The sequence below is a fragment of the Trichomycterus rosablanca genome, chromosome 16, assembly GCF_030014385.1.
Source record: "Trichomycterus rosablanca isolate fTriRos1 chromosome 16, fTriRos1.hap1, whole genome shotgun sequence".
Classification (NCBI taxonomy): domain Eukaryota; kingdom Metazoa; phylum Chordata; class Actinopteri; order Siluriformes; family Trichomycteridae; genus Trichomycterus; species Trichomycterus rosablanca.
In genome coordinates this window covers 11,302,759-11,317,918 of record NC_086003.1, presented here as the reverse complement: position 1 = coordinate 11,317,918, position 15,160 = coordinate 11,302,759, and the positions used below count along the sequence as shown (strand labels likewise).

The 15,160-nt window shown below is 37.8% G+C and overlaps 1 protein-coding gene across 1 annotated transcript in view; it reads right to left on the bottom strand.

The window, feature by feature from the left end:
• Nucleotides 1-15,160, bottom strand: part of map4k6 (mitogen-activated protein kinase kinase kinase kinase 6) — a 42,337-nt gene that overhangs the window by 6,507 nt on the left and 20,670 nt on the right. Inside the window, exons 12-26 of the mRNA XM_063011258.1 lie at nt 14,559-14,669; nt 14,161-14,239; nt 9,245-9,306; nt 9,074-9,120; nt 8,932-8,970; nt 5,801-5,834; nt 5,410-5,716; nt 3,992-4,095; nt 3,196-3,237; nt 2,988-3,072; nt 2,611-2,690; nt 2,451-2,511; nt 2,215-2,338; nt 1,221-1,279; nt 916-1,019 (exon numbers count right to left, since the gene is read on the bottom strand). Of these exons, the coding sequence (XP_062867328.1) occupies nt 916-1,019; nt 1,221-1,279; nt 2,215-2,338; nt 2,451-2,511; nt 2,611-2,690; nt 2,988-3,072; nt 3,196-3,237; nt 3,992-4,095; nt 5,410-5,716; nt 5,801-5,834; nt 8,932-8,970; nt 9,074-9,120; nt 9,245-9,306; nt 14,161-14,239; nt 14,559-14,669 (1,338 nt within the window). The remainder of the gene's footprint in view (nt 1-915; nt 1,020-1,220; nt 1,280-2,214; nt 2,339-2,450; nt 2,512-2,610; nt 2,691-2,987; nt 3,073-3,195; nt 3,238-3,991; nt 4,096-5,409; nt 5,717-5,800; nt 5,835-8,931; nt 8,971-9,073; nt 9,121-9,244; nt 9,307-14,160; nt 14,240-14,558; nt 14,670-15,160) is intronic.

Sequence of the window (15,160 nt, the reverse complement as noted above, 5' to 3'; positions counted from 1 at the left end):
AAGGCTGCTTTAGTCCATCGATCCATCATCCTTTAGTTCATCCATCCATCCATCCATCCATCATCCTTTAGTCCATCCATCTATCCATCCATCATCCTTAAGTCCATCCATTCATCCATTCAGCCTCCTTTAGTCTAACCATCCATCATCCATCCATCCATCCATCATCCAGTGTCCATCCATCCATCCTCCAATCATCCATCCATCCATCACTTTAGTCCATCCTTCCATCATCCATTCATCCATATCCATCCATCCATCCATCATCCTTTAGTCCCATCCATCCATCCATCCATCATCCTTTAGTCCCATCCATCCATCCTTTAGACCATCCATCCTTTAGACCATCCATCCATTATCCTTTAGTCCGGCCATCCATCCATCCATTATCTATTCATCCATCCATCCATCATCCTTTAGTCCATCCATCATCCTTTAGTCCATTCATCCATCATCCATCAGTCCATCCATCCATCATCTATTCATCCTTTTTTTTGTTTGATTATCTATTCCCCCATACATCCATCCATCCATCATCCATCCATTATCCTTTAGTCCATCAATCCATCATCTATTCATCCTTTTTTTGTTTGATTATCTATTCCCCCATACATCCATCCATCATCCATCCATCATCCATTCATCCATCCATCTATGCATCATCCTTTAGTCCATCCATCATCCTTTAGTCCATTCATACATCCTTTAGTCCATTCATACATCCTTTAGTCCATTCATCCATCATCCTTTAGTCCATCCATTCATCATCCATCATCCATTCATCCTTTAGTCCATCCATCCATCCATCCATCCACTGATCCTTATATTCCTCAATGTCTCTATCCTAACTTTTATCAGTCTACCAATCCTCCTATCTATGTATCTATCCATAATTGCCATTTCATGTGTTCTTACTTTAAGTTGCATGAACTTCTGCATTGGTTCATACCACATGAGAAGAACCAGGCCACTCGGCACTGCTGCACACAGGAACACGCTGTCTGTGTATGGGTTACGCACTGAGGTAGAGGGAAAAAATATATAATGTATAAGATTCTGATATCACAATTTATTTCATTTATTCATATCTCCATTAAGCAATTTTATGGTGTGATGGGACCAATAAAATAGTCCCAGTGTGGGAATGCACCCCAGGCAGGACATCAGTCTCAGGTTAAGGATAATGTTTTAACATACAGTTATTTAGTGTTGTTCTTTACCTACACTGCACCTTCTACAGCCCTTGGTATCTGGGATCTTCACAGACATAGCATACTTTCTGCAGACACAGGAGAAAAGTACACTTATAGTCAAAAGTATACATACACTTGTGAGGCACATACTGTACTTTTCTTATACATGTCTTTTCTTCTCTGTAACTGAAACATAATTAAGTAAAACAACAAAAGTTAGCTGTGGAAGCTGAGGTCAGAGCGCAGGGTCAGCCATTGTATGGTGCCTCTGAGCAGAGAGGGTTAAGGGCCTTGCTCAAGGGCCCAACAGTGACTGCATGGCAGAACAACATTTCAATTGATAGTCCAAAGCTCTACCCACTAGGCTACCACTGTCCCGAAACATACCACAAGCTGATTTTTACAAAAAGTTTTAAGAAGTACAGAGGACAACACTATATTTACTGAATACCTCCACCTTGAGCCGGCACAATGACCAAACAGTACAAGCATTACTGTTGCACTGACAAGGACGTGAATCCCTATGCTTCTTTTGTTCTCTACACACATAATTGTGTTTAAGTGCATGACCAGGTGAGTCTTCGTCATGGTTCATGGATATAAAATATTTAAAAATGTAATCTGACTAAGCTTTTTTTAGTTAGTAGTTATTATCAACAGTAGCTGCATTTACTGAACAAAAGAACATGGCATTATTTGACAGTTTGGGTTTTTTTCTCAACATGTTCTAAGAAAATTCAGACCACCAACAAACAGGTCTGCTATAAACTAGAAACTGTTGGAAAATGGTGACAATGCCCACAGTCAAGCAAGCTTTACATTACTATGGGCTCAGATGCTATGTAAGAAAGAATCACCAACTCAAGTTTGCCAAGATATTTACCAGTATATGCAAAGCTTATGTAAACATCTTAGGGTACACATCTCTATACAGAACAATACACTGTAAATAAATCTTTATTCATTTTAACAAATGAAACATTGGTGCTTATGAACATGTTATGTTACTAAAACTGCACACCTTGAGTTGATTCTTGTGCTCAGACGGTGGGCGTTAATAGCCAGGTGACCTTGGCGCCGCTGCATGTTTTGACGATACTCAAACAGTGCTGGCAGACTATGTGACGTTAGCTGTGAAGATTTTCCTGTACACCGGTGACAGAGTAGCCAAAACACATGCACACAATACACTTATACTCCAGATGCATATTTACACTGGAATAGAAATACTGCAATTTTAGCATAGTTTAACCTTACCTGAAATAGACATTAGAACATTGTTCATGACATAAAGCCAGCTGCATCTCTGTGGGAGCAACTGACAAAAAAAAAAAAGAAATGTTATTTGATTTGAAACTGAGAATCATAAAATATGATTGAAATATGAACGTTTGTATAGGTAAACACACAAAGATACCTTCTCCATTGTGTCCTCGTGAAGCTCGTTGAGATTGAGTGTGTAAATTCCCTCTTCTGCACCCAGGATCAGGTGCTGATCTGTGGGGTACAAGGTCAGATATTACTAGGGTTCTACTAAATTTACAGGAAAATGTGTTTTTTAAAAATCACAGATTTTTAAAGAAAAGTGCCACATTTCACAGCAGTTATTAAATAAAATATGAATATAAAATAATAAATGATAGAATAAATGAAATCCACAATACACAGCATCGCCTATAGTTGAATGTAAACCTAGAACATTTGCTAGGCTTCGTCTCAGATACAAAAATACTTGTCTGTGTTTAAACACCCCCCTCTTACTCCAAGTGTAAAGTATTGCCAGCTACACTGTACCTTTTGTCTTGGGCAAAACCCATGTAGCAGCACAATGAATCTTCAATGGACAGCCGTTAAAGACCTTGGAGAAACAGGCTCCCATCTAGAAAAGAGAATACATTCTAAAACACTCAAAATCATGCATTATTTATGAATGTATGAAACATATGAACGTTATATATAAGTATATGTATATATGTATGTATGTATGGCTGGTACAGCTTACATGCACTTGGGGTGTTGGTGGCAGTCCATGAACATCACCTTTCTGAAATACAAAATGGAAAACATACTTTTATAAACAGCTGTTTATATCGACTTTTTTAGGTAAGGGATTCTACAGAGCTCTACACTAGGTCCTTCCTCAATGTACTCATGGTTTGTAGTAGCCTCTTTAAACCACTTTACTCATTTCCTGTTCGCTACAGCGGCTTGCATTAAGTATTAACTCAGTATTTGACTTCCCAGACATTTATAGTTTTATAAATATAAATTGGAATTTTATGACTCTTTATACACCAAACAGTGCCAAATGTAAAACAAAGGAAAAAAATGTAAATTACAAAGAAAGTTTTGGTAAAATATCAGTCACAGTGGGTTATAAAAACATTAAACATTCCTTTTGATCATTGCTAAAAAATCTGCATGAAATGGTTTTAGCAAAAGTGGCTTGGAGTCTTTTAGTCTTAAAGTCAACACTGTGCATCACTTTAAGAACAATGTACTAGTAGTAAAGCATGGTGATGGTAGCATCTTACAGGAATGTTACAACCTATATGAGTTTAAAAGCACATACAGAAAATCACACTATGCTTTATGTATTCCTCCGACTAGGAGTCGTTGTTGTGGTGGCAAAGAAATTATTCTCCACTTTGTCTGCTGAACACTTGACCAGGCATGTATTCAAAACAATAGCTATTTTTGCAGCCAACCAAGCATTTGCATTAGGGTTATGAATAATAACGCACAATTGAGATTTTGATTTTAATTGTAAATCATTGTGTTCATCAAAACATGCTCACCAACTCTTCCGTCTTTCTCCTGAGCGTGCTCCATTCAGGTGAGAGCGGCTGCCTAGGAGGAGAGTGACCACTGGTTCCTCCCGGCTCTAACACAATGGTACGTCCTGGTATTAAATATATCACAACCATATATGCTGTATTAGCACTAACAATTTCAGTCTTGTGGTATGTATATTTTGTTTATAGAAACTAAAAACCTCATTTCCAAAAAAGATTTGGGACATTTTAATAAAATAAAAATCTGTGATTTAATCATTCTCTTGGATCTGTATTGAACTATTAAATGTAAAAAAAGGATTTCTTACTGATCAATTGAATTGTGTTTTGTAAACATAAACCTTTCTTATAATTTGATGCCTACAAACACACTTAAAAAAGTTAAAACAGAGACATGTTCACTACTGTGTTACATATATTTCATATTAATGACACTTTTTTGTCTACATATAGACTTGATTGGCTATGCCAGGGATGCGTGAATTATAGTCATTGAGTTTAGGACTTGTCTGAGTCATACTAAATAATGATTTTGATCATAATTATTATTATTTTTTTTTTTCTATTTTTCCCACTCCCCCCCCCCCCCAATTTTCTCATCTAATCTAGTCGTGTCCAATTACCCTGATTATGACCTCTATACTGATTCGGCCCTTCACCTCTGACTGAGGACGCCTCTCAACTGACTCCAGTACAGACTGCATTTTCACCTGCACGAGTTCATACACTGACGGGCACTGTGTACGGAGGGCCACACCCCCGCCAGCAGGGGCCGCAGTTGCACCAGTTATGAGGACTTATCTCTATTGCCAATTTTACTGTTTATTCAAATATTGAAAAGTCTTTTTGTTTTTTGCACCTTATTTACTTTTTAGGCTCCATTGCCAATTCTTACGCTGCTAATGTACAACATGTCACTACCTCATGAACCATTGTACCATCTATTCACCATCATGTACTCACACTTGTCTTTAGTCCTGTCTTCTAATTACTTGTTTAGATTAGGGATAATTAGGAATATCTTTTGTAGTTATTTATTATAGGATTTTTTTGTATTTATTGTTTATTTATTACTTACACTGTTTTGTATTTACACTGTTTGGTCTTGCACTTTTTGTACCGTGTTACACCGTGATCCTAGAGGAACGCTGCTTCATTTCAATATGTACTTGTATGTAGCTGAAATGACAATAAAACCTCTCTGACTCTGACCTATGGTCTGACTTTTTTACCCCTATGAACAACAGCCAATCGTTGTTCATGCAGCTGCCCAGCCCAGTCGGAAAGGCAGAGCTGAGATTCGATATGATGTATTCGAAACCCCAACTCTGGTGTGCTAGCGTACTTTTTTACCGCTGCGCCACCTGAGCGGCTGATTTTGATCATAATTGTACATGTTTATTTTGTGTGGTGCATCTTACCATCAGTTGGAGTTGTGCAAAGTGATCCAAGACTGAAAGAGTCATCTAAAAATGAAGAGTCAGCAAAGAAGGTGGAGTTTGTGAGGAGCGAGAGATCAGAAGCAGTTGAGCCGATCAGCAAAGCTGTTTCACCAAGAAGGGTAGGGTTAGCGCCAGTACGGGGGGTTGACCCGATGAGGGGGGAGGAATTTGGAGAGGGGGTGGAAGCATTTTTATCTTGATTTGTGGAGAAATGAAGATTAGCTGGCTGTGGTTTTGAGACCACCCTCTTCACTGTGCCATATTTGTCCTCTTCGGTTGATGAGTACTGGACATCATAAACACAACAATCAACACAAAAGTGGCTGTGGACAGTAAATAAAAGACAATTTTGGCTTAAGGTGTCACCTACCTCGCTCGACGGTGCTTTCTTTATAGTTAAGCTCCTGAAATAATTAGAGATAACTGATTTATTTATTGCAATTATACTTAACCATCTACTGCACTGTGTACTTAAATATACCTCCTAATATTTAAAATTAAACACTGATTTGCCTTTGACACAGAGGAAAAAAGTAAAGGATATGTACTTTATTCCTTTCAGGTTATATGTGTTCCATGCATTTTTGATTGAAGGGATGGTCCAACAGTGTGAAAGTAGATTAGGAATTTAGGGTTTTTACTTTGGCTTTTTATTTATGTTTCTATTTTTAGATGAAGAGGAAACAGAGACATTTCCAATACTGGAAAAGACTAAAAAATAAAAACCTTTTGTAAAAATTGTAAAGGAGGAAAGTTTAGAGTTGAGGAGAAGTGTCACAGAGGACCAGCTGTGCCAGTTTCTCAAAGCAGCATGCACCTGGACTGTACTGACCACTGGCCAGAGATGGTCGCAGCAAGACGGAGGTGCCAAAATCCTGGCTGCAAAGGCATTGTCAGGGTGACTTGCTGTAAATGCAAAGCATACCTCTGCCTTACCAAGGAAAAATACTTCAAGAGCTTTCACACTGAGTGACATACTGTATGCATGCATGCATGCACACTTATACCTTTGTGGTATATTTTCATTAGGGACAATCAGTGGTGTGTTGTTTCTGATGGCTTAAACTTTTTTAGTGAACAAAGATAATTAAATCCAAAAAGGTAAGTTGTGTGATCTATGAAATTTCATGTTACACTTCAAAAAATATGAATATACCATTTCTTTTGTTGCATAATAATACCATATACCAATGCATCAAAATAACCCCCTTAAAAATTATTTGTTTTTAAAACAAAAATTAAATATGGAAATCTAGGTTAATTTTAAGTGATAAAAACACTGACATTTTTCCCATGACGGAATAGTAGTGTGTGCAGTAAAGGGTTAAAACACATAACTTAATCACATTATTCCATATTATAGATACACATAGAAACACAGATGATGTGTAAGGGGTGTTTGAGGTGCTAATAATTGGCCAGGTTTGGCTGGTTGGTTGTACCCATAATTCAACATTTTATTACACTGAAACAAACAGATTTTACAAAAGTAACATTCTAATCAGCTATTTTGTTTTATTTCCGCATTTGTACATAAATCCTGGCTTGTAATCTGGGGAACAGACTTTGGTTGGTCACGTGAATCTATCTAGCCCTAGTAACCAATCAAAGTGAAATCCAGCGTGCCACCAAAGCCATGTTTTCCTATAGATCTTTATTACAAATCAGCATTTTTCTGTATATTTGGTTTATATGGTTATTCATCGATTGATTTTATTATTGGGGAAAATAAGAATCCTTTATTTTTAGTGATATGTTGCTATTAGCCAGTAAGTGCAGGGAGTCAAAAAGTTACTAGGGTGGGAAAAATGTGCTTTGACCCAGAAATGCAATGCTCATTAGACGTACTTCCTGTGCTTCACTGCACCACTAAGCAATCTCCAGTAAAATAAACAGAAGCCAATGCTAACCACAAAATGCTTACTTACTCACTTATGTCGAGCAGGCTAAAAGTTCTCTACAACGACAAGCTATTGGCACTTTAAAAGTTTGTGTTACACATGTGCTTTGCATCAATGACCTAGAATGTGTTTATTTTTAGTAATTATTTTAGGGCAGCATGCAAAGCCTCAAAAAGCATTTTTACTCATTGTGTCATTATTCAAACAGCTTTGTCATAGCTCAGATTTTGTTTCTAGGGTGCAAAGCTGAAAAAGATGATGAAAAAATTAGAAAGCAGTGCCTAGGACCTATGTCTAGATAACAAAACCAGTAGCGAAAGCAATTAAAATGAACAGAGGCTAATGTTGACTACTCTATTTAGCCCTATCCATCTAGCCATAGTTCTATAATCGGCACCGCTTCAAGGTGCAACTGTCAATATTTAATTGTGCATGATATTACAAATTACACAACATGAACAAAAGTATTGGGACATTCCTTAACGTTTTTCATAAATTCACATGTTTTAGCCATAACAAATTGCTAACAGGTGTAATAAATCAATGGCAAAAAGGTAATTATATGCTTCTAACTTTGCAGCAACCATTTAAGGAAGGTCTAGTCCAGCATATCCCTATGTAAAAAGCAAAGTCTATAAAGACCATAAGAAAATCTTGGTTTGAAGTAACTCCAGTGGCTTGCACAGAGCCCGGACCTCAGCCCCACTAAACAGCTTTGGAATAAACAGGAACATCAATTGAGGCTTTCTTTCCATCATCAGTGCCCAGCCATACAAATGATTTTTACTAAATGAGCACAGATTCCCACAGACATACTCTAAAGTTTTGTGAAAAGCCTTTTAAGAGGAGTGGCTGTTGTTATAGCTGAAAAAATCACATAAAGGTCACTCTATTTTAATACAATTTGTTTTTGAAAAGGGATGTCCAACAAACTCATGGTCAGGGGTCTAAACACTTTTGGCCATATAGTCTATGTTATATCTGAGGAACACAATAAAACAGTAATGTTGAAACCTCTTGGCCAAAGCAACCAAATCATAAGAAAGAAAAACACCATCTGAGAATCACGAGGCCAAGCTGTCTAGTTTACATTCCATTGGCTAGTCACAATATAAACACGCCCTTAAGGGACCTTCACCACAATCTAAACAGCTTACAAATAAAAATAGGGCTAACCATTTTAGGATAATGCTACCATTTTAGGATAATGGGGTTGAGGTATGCCATTGTAGTTCAGCTTCTAACCACTAGAGTCAAAATCTTACATCATGCACTTTTGGATATGCATATTAGCTTTTAATGTAACTTTTAGTGTAACAGTCATTTTCCTGGCACAGTGAAGCAGCAGGTAATGTAGGTGCTGCAGACTAGGAACATGGATTCACATGAGTTCTCCCAGTGTGTATGTGGGTTTCCTCTGCATACTATCCAACTAGATGCTGTTAATTGCATTTGTGTGTATGCAAGTGACTTTATAAATCAGTATGTAGTGCCACTAATGACATTGCCATATTTCAGTGTATTCCTGCCTTTGTGTCAAGTATTTGGCCCCCAGGAGAACCCAAGATCAATAAATGAATGAATAAAAACAGTCACTTACCTTTCCATCAAAGCTTCCTCAACACACTCTAGCAGGCTCCTGCAATAAACCACAAATACAACAAAACATTTTTTAAATTCCTCTAGAATACAAATATATTTAATTCTAAAACATTCAGTCATCACTTGGAAGCTGAACTTACGGAGATTCGTTTTTATCTCCAATGGAGCTCCACTCATCATATAATGCCTAAAAAGAAAGAAAACTGGTTGTTATTCTGATTTTTATCACTAAAATGAAAACGTAAAGAAACAGAGCACTGACTAACATAAAAAAGAAGATTTGAAGAGAAGATAATGAGAGCAGTCTTTACCAGTGAATCAGGGCAGGGGTCTGTCTCTTTCCGCATGGGTGGGCCAAACTTCACATGATCAACTGAGAGTAGAAAAAAAAACAAAAAAACAATAGAACCATAAAAATGTGAGTCTTACTTGTCAAGATACCTTTTTTGGTACACTTAATTAAATTTTTTATTTCATTTTTCATTTTCATGTTTTACCACTGGCTAATTCTGAAAGGGGTCACAGTGAATCCGAAATGGATGAATAGATGGATGGATGGACAGACAGACGGCCAGACAGCCAGAATTAATTACAGCCACTCATACATACTCCGCATTTGCACATTTACACAGTACAAAGTACATGATGCAAAGAAGCAACACAAGTGCAACATTAAACAATAAACATTAGCACTAAACATTCACACATTAGCTATGTGTGTGTGAGGAGGTACTACTGGCTGTTTTTACTGTCTATTTTAAAGTGTTAGGCTTCAGAGAAAAGTTCCTGTCCACAGGAGCCATTGTGGAACCGGACAGCAGCTGGCAAAAAAGACCTCCAATAATGCTTGTTAGAGCATCTTGGTGAAATGTCTTATAAAAACATTGTCATGAATTCACTTTAAAATTGTAAATAGCGAAACCGCAATTAATAAAATCAGTTCACTGTTTAACTAGTGTTAATGTAATCCCCTATATATGATAAGTAAAAGTATAAACGAATTAGTTTGAGAATATATTTAGTGTATAGCCCACTGGTTTCAACCAAAGCCAACTGTAATTGTAGAGCAGAATGGAACATTAAAGAAACAACCAGCATTTTAGTTAAAGCCCAAACAAGCTATCAAAATTGATTTATGCTAAAAGGATAAAAACTATTTAAAAAAAATACAGTGTATCACAAAAGTGAGTACACCCCTCACATTTCTGCAAATATTTTATTATATCTTTTCATGGGACAACACTATAGACATGAAACTTGGATATAACTTAGAGTAGTCAGTGTACAGCTTGCAGAGCAGTGTAGATTTACTGTCTTCTGAAAATAACCCAACACACAGCCATTAATGTCTAAATAGCTGGCAACATAAGTGAGTACACCCCACAGTGAACATGTCCAAATTGTGCCCAAATGTGTTGTTGTCCCTCCCTGGTGTCATGTGTCAAGGTCCCAGGTGTAAATGGGGAGCAGGGCTGTTAAATTTGGTGTTTTGGGTACAATTCTCTCATACTGGCCACTGGATATTCAACATGGCACCTCATGGCAAAGAACTCTCTGAGGATGTGAGAAATAGAATTGTTGCTCTCCACAAAGATGGCCTAGGCTATAAGAAGATTGCTAACACCCTGAAACTGAGCTACAGCATGGTGGCCAAGGTCATACAGCGGTTTTCCAGGACAGGTTCCACTCGGAACAGGCTTCGCCAGGGTCGACCAAAGAAGTTGAGTCCACGTGTTCGGCGTCAAATCCAGAGGTTGGCTTTAAAAAATAGACACATGATTGCTGCCAGCATTGCTGCAGAGGTTGAAGACGTGGGAGGTCAGCCTGTCAGTGCTCAGACCATACGCCGCACACTGCATCAACTCGGTCTGCATGGTCGTCATCCCAGAAGGAAGCTGACGCACAAGAAAGCCCGCAAACAGTTTGCTGAAGACAAGCAGTCCAAGAACATGGATTACTGGAATGCCCTGTGGTCTGACGAGACCAAGATAAACTTGTTTGGCTTAGATGGTGTCCAGCATGTGTGGCGGCGCCCTGGTGAGAAGTACCAAGACAACTGTATCTTGCCTACAGTCAAGCATGGTGGTGGTAGCATCATGGTCTTGGGCTGCATGAGTGTTGCTGGCACTGGGGAGCTGCAGTTCATTGAGGGAAGCATGAATTCCAACATGTACTGTGACATTCTGAAACAGAGCATGATCCCCTCCCTTCGAAAACTGGGCCTCATGGCAGTTTTCCAACAGGATAACGACCCCAAACACAACCTCCAAGATGACAACTGCCTTGCTGAGGAAGCTGAAGGTAAAGGTGATGGACTAAACCCAATTGAGCACCTGTGGCGCATCCTCAAGTGGAAGGTGGAGGAGTTCAAGGTGTCTAACATCCACCAGCTCCGTGATGTCATCATGGAGGAGTGGAAGAGGATTCCAGTAGCAACCTGTGCAGCTCTGGTGAATTCCATGCCCAGGAGGGTTAAGGCAGTGCTGGATAATAATGGTGGTCACACAAAATATTGACACTTTGGGCACAATTTGGACATGTTCACTGTGGGGTGTACTCACTTATGTTGCCAGCTATTTAGACATTAACGGCTGTGTGTTGAGTTATTTTCAGAAGACAGTAAATCTACACTGCTATACAAGTTGTACACTGACTACTTTAAGTTATATCCAAGTTTTATTTCTATAGTGTTGTCCCATGAAAATATATAATAAAATATTTGCAGAAATGTGAGGGGTGTACTCACTTTTGTGATACACTGTATATATTTTCTCAAGGAGTATTTTGACAATGCTGGTGTCCAGCTTGATTCCCAAACTGTGTTAAGATCTTGTAAATCCAAATGCCATAACGAAAAAATTACACCATCTAGTGAACTGTTGTGCCTAATATATGGGGCTAAATTTGAGGTATTTGGGATTTAATTCAGATGTCCCAATTTTATTTACAAATGCTTGTTTTCTCAAAACTGATAATCAGATTGAAATGACATGAATTATGAGATGAGATGCTGTCAATATACACTAAATGGCAAAAATTATGTGGACACCTGAATATTATTTTGTTAGACATTTTATTCCAAAAGCATGGGCATTAATATGAAGTCCCCCCTTCTTTTGCAGCAATAACAACCATCTTCTGGAAAGGCTTTCTATAACATTTTGATGAACATCTGTGGAAATTTCTGCCCATTTAGTTAAATGGCATTTGTGAGGGCAGAAGAAATAGCCTTCCCCAAACTGCTGCCATTAAGTTGGGAACCTATTTACTATGTTATTAATGGATGCTGCTCAAATACCTACGTGAAAGGTCATCAAACTATAACCTATGTATAAAACAGTGCAAGTGAACACATTTATTTTTAAGTTGGATGTGAACATATACTATTGTTCCAGTCATTCTTACTCACCACTTTCTTTTTATGTAAAAAAAAAACCCCTGCATTAACAACTTTAACACTGACGTGCGCGTTTACATTCCACATCTCACACACACAAAACAACACCTCGTTCATTGTGCCTGAGTAACCACTGAGGGAATACAATAGTTGTTAGTGTCCCACTAGCCTTGGCAGGAGGCTATGGTATGATGCAATCCTTAAAGAGCCTATCAGTGGCTACTGCCACAGTCTGTTTTTGTCAGCTGCCAAACAAAAAGCGGCACTTGCACTTTACACATTACAATTAGTATTCGTGTACAAACCCCATTTCTAGAAAAGTTTGGGTGTTATGTAAAACACAATAAAGATGAGTCTGTGATTGGTTAATTCTCTTGACTTTATTTAACTGATAAAAGTAATAAAAAAAAGATTTTCAATGTTTTCATCGATCAACTAGTAAATATAAACATATTTAGAATTTGATGTCTGCATCATACTCCAAAAAAGTTGGGACAGAGCATGTTTACCCATGGGTTCCATCACCTTTCTTATTAATGAGACTTTTTAAAGGTTTGGGAACTGATGACACTAACTGTTGCAGTTTTGCAAGTGTTATTTTGTCCATTCAGACTTCAGCTGCTTAACAGTCCATGGTTGCTATCGTCTGATTCTCCATTCAAGCACACACATTCTTTATCTGTTGTAGCATGTACAAAATGAGGCCTGGCATCGTCTTGCTGAAATAATCATGGACTTCCTGGGAAAAGACATTGCCTTGAGGGCAGCATGTGTATCTCTAAAATCCCAATATATGCGTCAATGCTACTTTTACACACATTAAAGTCACCTACGATGTGGGCAGGGATGCACCCCCCTATGATGGCAGATGTTGGCTTTTGCACCTTTTGCTGATAACAGCATTTATTTGCAAAATGTTGTCATCTTTGGCATAGAGAACTAGAGGTTTTTTCAGGTATTTCCTGAAAACAAGCTGAACTGTGGACTCATCTGACTAAAACACAGATTCTTCTTTTTACTGCATTTTACACAATGGAAATGAGTTAGCTAGTTCAGATGTTCAGATAATTCAGTTTGACATAAATGACTCTTAGTATGTATGAATAAATTTACAATAAAAACACTGATATGAGTTGAATTTATAACACTGTAGTGATTTCTTCACCTAATGTAATTACATTTTATTCTTATATTTTACATAAAATGTTTTGTAGAACTACAGTGTAAAACAGTGTACATCGTGACTAACTATGGTAACCTTCATATAGTAATTGTGGCATGCACACTAGCTGTTTTCAGTTTCAGCTTTTTGACCGTGACTTTTGCTCCCAAAATTTGCTAATATTTAGTGAAATCCCAACTTATCTATGTGTATGTGGCCTGTACCACCGCATACTAATACCTCTTTTTCAACTGCTGCTTATACATCTTTATTGTGCAAGTCAAATTCAAATAATTAAAGATGGGTAGTAACTGGCCTATTTGCATGAGCCTACAGGTGTCCAAGATTGACCATCATTGTTCTGGTTAAGGAATATGACAGGAATGCCAACCCTCCCACTACCCTGGAAGCTGTGCCAATTATGCACTCTTACCCCCAGTCACTGGTGACTAAAGCATTGTTCGGGCTAAAACCCACCATAGTAGGATGATTGTTTTTCATTTAAAACAGTACAAAGCCTTTATTTTTGTAAGTTTTCAACCAGAAAAATGGCAGCCTCATGCAAATGATTAAATCTGGTATTGTAGGCCGAAAGGCAGATTTTTTACACTTAGTAATCTGGACAATTAGTAATATGAAACATATTAAAAAAAGAATTTTACACTTACATTTCTCTTCGGAAAGGGTTTTTCCAGCAGTTATGTGTTTTCCTAAAGATGTAATCTTATCCGGAAAAGCACTGCAAGTCTAAACACAAATGCACAATTTACTTACTTAATGAACAAATAGTACTCACACATTACATACATGACAAAAATCTGCAATAGCTAATACAGTATAGTTTAAAATACAGCACAGATAAATACAGTATAGTTTAAAATACAGCACAGATAAATACAGTATTGTTTAAAAACCTTAATGTACTTGCACTATTGGTTTGATTTACATGACTTGATCTCTGATAATCAGTAAATGAGTTCTGAACACTGTTCTGCAATAAGTTTCATGATAAATCAAGCCAGTTTGCTGGAACCAAGGCAAAGCACAATGTGCAGGATACATTCACCTCAAGATCAGTGTCATCCATAGTCTGAGGACGCTGAAGATCAGGATTGTTGGCAGTGTCAAGCAATTCTATGACCAGATTACGTGTCAGCAACTGGGTAACAAAAGCATGCTGGAGAGACAGAGGAAAACAGAGGCATGTATAGAAAACATATACAGTTTTGAATAGATATAAATGGTATTTTTACCAATTAGTCTACATTTAATCACGCATCATGACAATGTGAAACATTTTAAAGATTTTCCTTCCAAAAATACTTTCTATAAAACTGACGCCTTTAGGTCCTTCCACAGATGTTTGATGGGGTTTAAGTTTAGGCCACGCAAAGACATTAAGACATCCATTCCATTGTTGCGTCATTGTCATGTTAAAAGATAAACTATCACTCAAGTCTGTGTGTGTGCTGAAGGATATTTTCTTCTAGTGGGTTCTTGTATTTGGCTGCATTAATTTGTCAACTCTCACAGTCTCCTTGCCCCAACCACTGAGAAGCACCCCCATAGCATAATTCTGCCCCCATGTGTTTCACTATTACAGCAGTATTAACCAGGTGATGATCTGCAGTTTTACACCAGATATGTTGTAAGCTGTTCTGCCAAAAG